This window comes from Seriola lalandi, unplaced genomic scaffold (assembly GCF_002814215.2).
Source record: "Seriola lalandi dorsalis isolate HSWRI2012SDOR001 ecotype SW California unplaced genomic scaffold, Sedor1 jcf7180002049819, whole genome shotgun sequence".
NCBI lineage: Eukaryota > Metazoa > Chordata > Actinopteri > Carangiformes > Carangidae > Seriola > Seriola lalandi.
The window spans coordinates 1-3,653 of record NW_019520372.1 but is presented as its reverse complement, the minus strand read 5'-3'; the positions used below and the strand labels follow the sequence as shown (position 1 = coordinate 3,653).

Genomic DNA, 3,653 nt, shown 5'->3' with positions numbered 1-3,653 from the left:
AAAGCACTGATTGACAGTGAAAGCATCAGCAGCTGTGGCTGCAGACATTTTTTAAGATCACAAGCTCATTAACGTGTTAAGTCAGATATAAACACTGGTTCACACATTTTAACCCCCCCCCCCAAAAAAAGAAAAAAGATGTGATGTATTTAGCATCACAAAGGTCTTAGAACTAGACTGACATGATGTCCATCTGATTCATTCTCTGGAAGGAGTTCGTTGAATTCCAATGTTTGTAAAAGATAAAAATGACCCCAAAATCAAACTAGCTTATTCCTGGTTGGGTTTAACGTACGGGTAAATACATCCTATTTTGTAGGCCTTGGCATGTTACATGTGCTGACCAGATTTCACACATGTAGGGGAAACACTGGTTGAGCCATTTTACCACTCATGAAAAACCCTTTAAACATAAACTGTTTTCGAGCAGATTTAGTCAAAAAGGTGATTAATTTTTATAAACAAGGAAAATACAAACTAACCAAATACAACAGGCTCATCGCAACAGTCCGAGGTCAGGCCCTAATTTCTAGGTTAGAAAACCTCTGTCAGCACAGGACCTTGTGTGAACGCAACAATCTTCAAAGACTGTAAAGTGTTCGGCCACCAGGTGGTGCTGTAAGTGACTGAGTTGTGTAAAAATGAAATGTGTTCCTCAGATCTCAGATCTAGCAGCAGAAGCAGCTGACAGCAATCACACATGTTCTCCAAGAAACACTTTCTGTTGATCTTCAGCTGATTAAGGGGAAATAAAATGATTGCAGATACGGCAGCATTTGGTTTCAGCACCAGATATCTATATCGTTATGAAATAGCGATAGTGTTGTCATTTTCTATCTAAAAGATCAGAGTAATGATGATTTCGACGCAATACCTTTCAGATTTTGCTTCAGCATTTTGATCTCAGCCTCCTGCTGCGCCACCACAGCCTCCTGCTTCTCCAGCTCTTTCAGCTTCGCTGCAGATGCTGCAGAAAGACACAAATAACTGAGTGAGATTCTTCTGCTTGAATATATTTGTAAAATTAAAGCAAACAAAATCCAAGATGTTGGGTTACTTAATTATATTTCCATTGTTTTGGATATGAACTGCTTTGACATAAGATAGATATTTTTTGTAAAACAGTGGATCCTAGTGAAGTTTCCCTGGTGCTGTTACTTCTGTCACTACCTGAGATAATACTCTACCTTGATTCGCTTCCTGTAAGGACGTCATCTCCACCTTCAGTACGGCCAGGGAGGAGGTCATCTCTCTCAGCACAGTGCGGAGGTCCTGTGGAAAGGGCTGTTGGACTCTGACGCTGTTGGTCTTAGGCTTACCCGTGGAGACGGAGCAGACCAGCAGCAACAGCAGGAAACACACAGTGATCTTCATTCTCACACTGGACGTTCACACAGTCCAACTCTGTCTTCTGGAAAACCTGCGTGATCTTTATATAGCAGAGCGACAAGAGGCGTGTAGACCAAGGAGCTGGAATCATTATTAGATGCAGTGGCTTGAACCAGAACAGTCACATACCTGTATTTTACAGCGTGTAGATGGATGTCATGCACGTGCACACATTTTTCAAAGCAGCTGCTTAGTTCAACAAGAACAATCAGATATTTTCTGAGCCTGAACACCTGTTAATCAAACAGCTTTTCACTCTGATCAGTTGGATCCTACATGAACAGATTATCTGCCAGTTAGAACAGGTTTGTTTATTTCACTTTAGAGATTTCTGTTTATCACATCACGCGAGTAAAGTAGGCGAGAAACCGAATCTGTTGATCACGCAACAAGAGACGTGCGTCTCACTCGGGCAGTGCCCGCGCTCTAACCCGATAACATGGGCGCCAAAATGTAAATGGCAGATTTCATGTTATTGAACTATAGTTTTGGTAAGTCGGTCACACACCTGAAGGTTCCACGTTCTTTCTGTACAAACTATAGAACACATGTATAAACACCATGAGACCAAAGTGCGGGGAGGGACTGTAACACTTCACAAAACAGATGTTGATATACTGAAGCAACATCTCAAAACATGAGCCAGGAAGTTAAAGCTTGGTTGCAAATGGTTCTAACAAATGGACAATGACCCCAAGAATTCTCCCAAAGGAAGGACAACAAAGTCAAGGTATTTCAGTGGCCATCACATAGGCCATAGTGTGTTCAAGCTAACCAACCACCTGTTACACCTGTTCTGCAGGAGGGCAAAGATTCAAATCAAAGCTTCATTGTGAGAGACGAGGAACCGAGTGTCATGGTCAGGAAAAACAATGAGGAAATGATGAATCAGTTCTGGTCATAGTTCCATTGTTGGTAATGTTAGTTCATGGCTCTTGGCTGCTGCAGGTGAGCAGACTTGGCTTTGGAGACACTGATCACTAACGATAATGTAATCAGATTACATCACTGCTTCACAATAAACAAAACTTTACTCAGTGCCGTTTGTCTACTGCACAAACAGAATGTCCCTTTGAAGTGAAATGACATGATTGGCAGTGATGTTGCTAGGTACGCGTCCTGCGTCCCTGACGCATTAAAATCAGCTCCAGATGAAGCGGCCATCTTTGTAAACACAGACCGTCGGGTCGTCACTCAGCAAAGGAAGCTCCTGACACTCCTGATTGGCCGGGCTGTGGACCAGCACCATGTACATCACTTCCTGTTTGTACAGGACGGTCTCGGACACCCGGAGGACGGGCGGATCTCCGCAGCAGAACTGGAGACAGGAACAGATTCCCGGTCAGTCCATGAGGCCTCAGTTCTGTCCCACTGTCAGACCATCGAGGACATGAATCTGTCTAAAGACGTTTTAACTTGAGTGTTAACTTTAGCTTGTGTTGTGACATTGAACATGGGGTTGCCATGGTTACCAGAGGACGCCCGGAAGCTAAAAAACGAGAACAGCCATAAAATGCAAGAAAAAAGATAGAAGAAGAACAATAATTAACAAAGAAACACGAAAAGGAGCTAACGCTAACGTTAGCATTAGAAGAACAGACAGTATAAACAGAGTCACTGTGAGTCACAGACTGAACTGTGGAGTTCTCTGTCCTGTGATCACATGGTGAAGAATTTCAAATATTCAAATTGGATCAGATCTGATCATTATTTTCTTGTTGAACAGGAAGTGAAAGGACGGAATAAAATGTACAATGAAAAATCCCACACCCACAATGGAAGCAAATATTTTGGCTTCGTCAAACCTGTAAGGGCTGTTTCATCCCTCGTTTCACCTTCTGAGCCCTACAGCCTCTCACACTCACTCACTCACCAGGTGACAGTTAGTCTATACAACCCCAACCAAGAAAATGCTGGTACGATGTGAAAAATGTGAATAAAAAGAACACACAGTAATTTATAAATTTCCCTTAACTTTTATTTCATGGCACAACACAAGATAAGTTATGTTTTTTTTTTTTTGTCAACATCATTTGATTTGTAAATCATGTCATTGAGGCTTGCAACAGGTTTCAAAAAATACTGGGACAGTTAGGGCTGGGACGATTATCCGACGTAATCGACGTTGTCGATTATAAAAATTATTCGACGTGGAATTTTAGTGTCGACGCGTCGTGTAAAACCACACAGAGTAAATGTTCATAGAACAAAACCGGAACTTTCTAATGGGACCGTTTATATCCATCGTCTTTGGTTTACCCGGA

General features: G+C 42.1%; 1 protein-coding gene across 1 annotated transcript; it reads right to left on the bottom strand.

Moving 5' to 3' along the window:
- Positions 1 to 714: 714 nt before the first annotated feature.
- On the bottom strand, positions 715 to 1,412 carry LOC147819755 (uncharacterized). Its single transcript, XM_087171826.1, has 2 exons — positions 1,188 to 1,412; positions 715 to 967 (listed from the first exon to the last, which is right to left on the bottom strand). The coding sequence occupies exons 1-2, from the start codon at positions 1,372 to 1,374 to the stop codon at positions 846 to 848; spliced, it is 309 nt and encodes a 102-aa protein (XP_087027952.1). The 5' UTR covers positions 1,375 to 1,412; the 3' UTR covers positions 715 to 845.
- Positions 1,413 to 3,653: the final 2,241 nt, after the last annotated feature.

Bases quoted from the DNA above. Each gene is read 5' to 3' on its own strand.
- LOC147819755 (XM_087171826.1), bottom strand. From the start codon at position 1,374: ATGAAGATCACTGTGTGTTTCCTGCTGTTGCTGCTGGTCTGCTCCGTC. The intron at 968-1,187 runs GTAGAGTATTAT...GTCTTTCTGCAG, and splicing joins CTTACAGGAAGCGAATCAAG to CATCTGCAGCGAAGCTGAAA.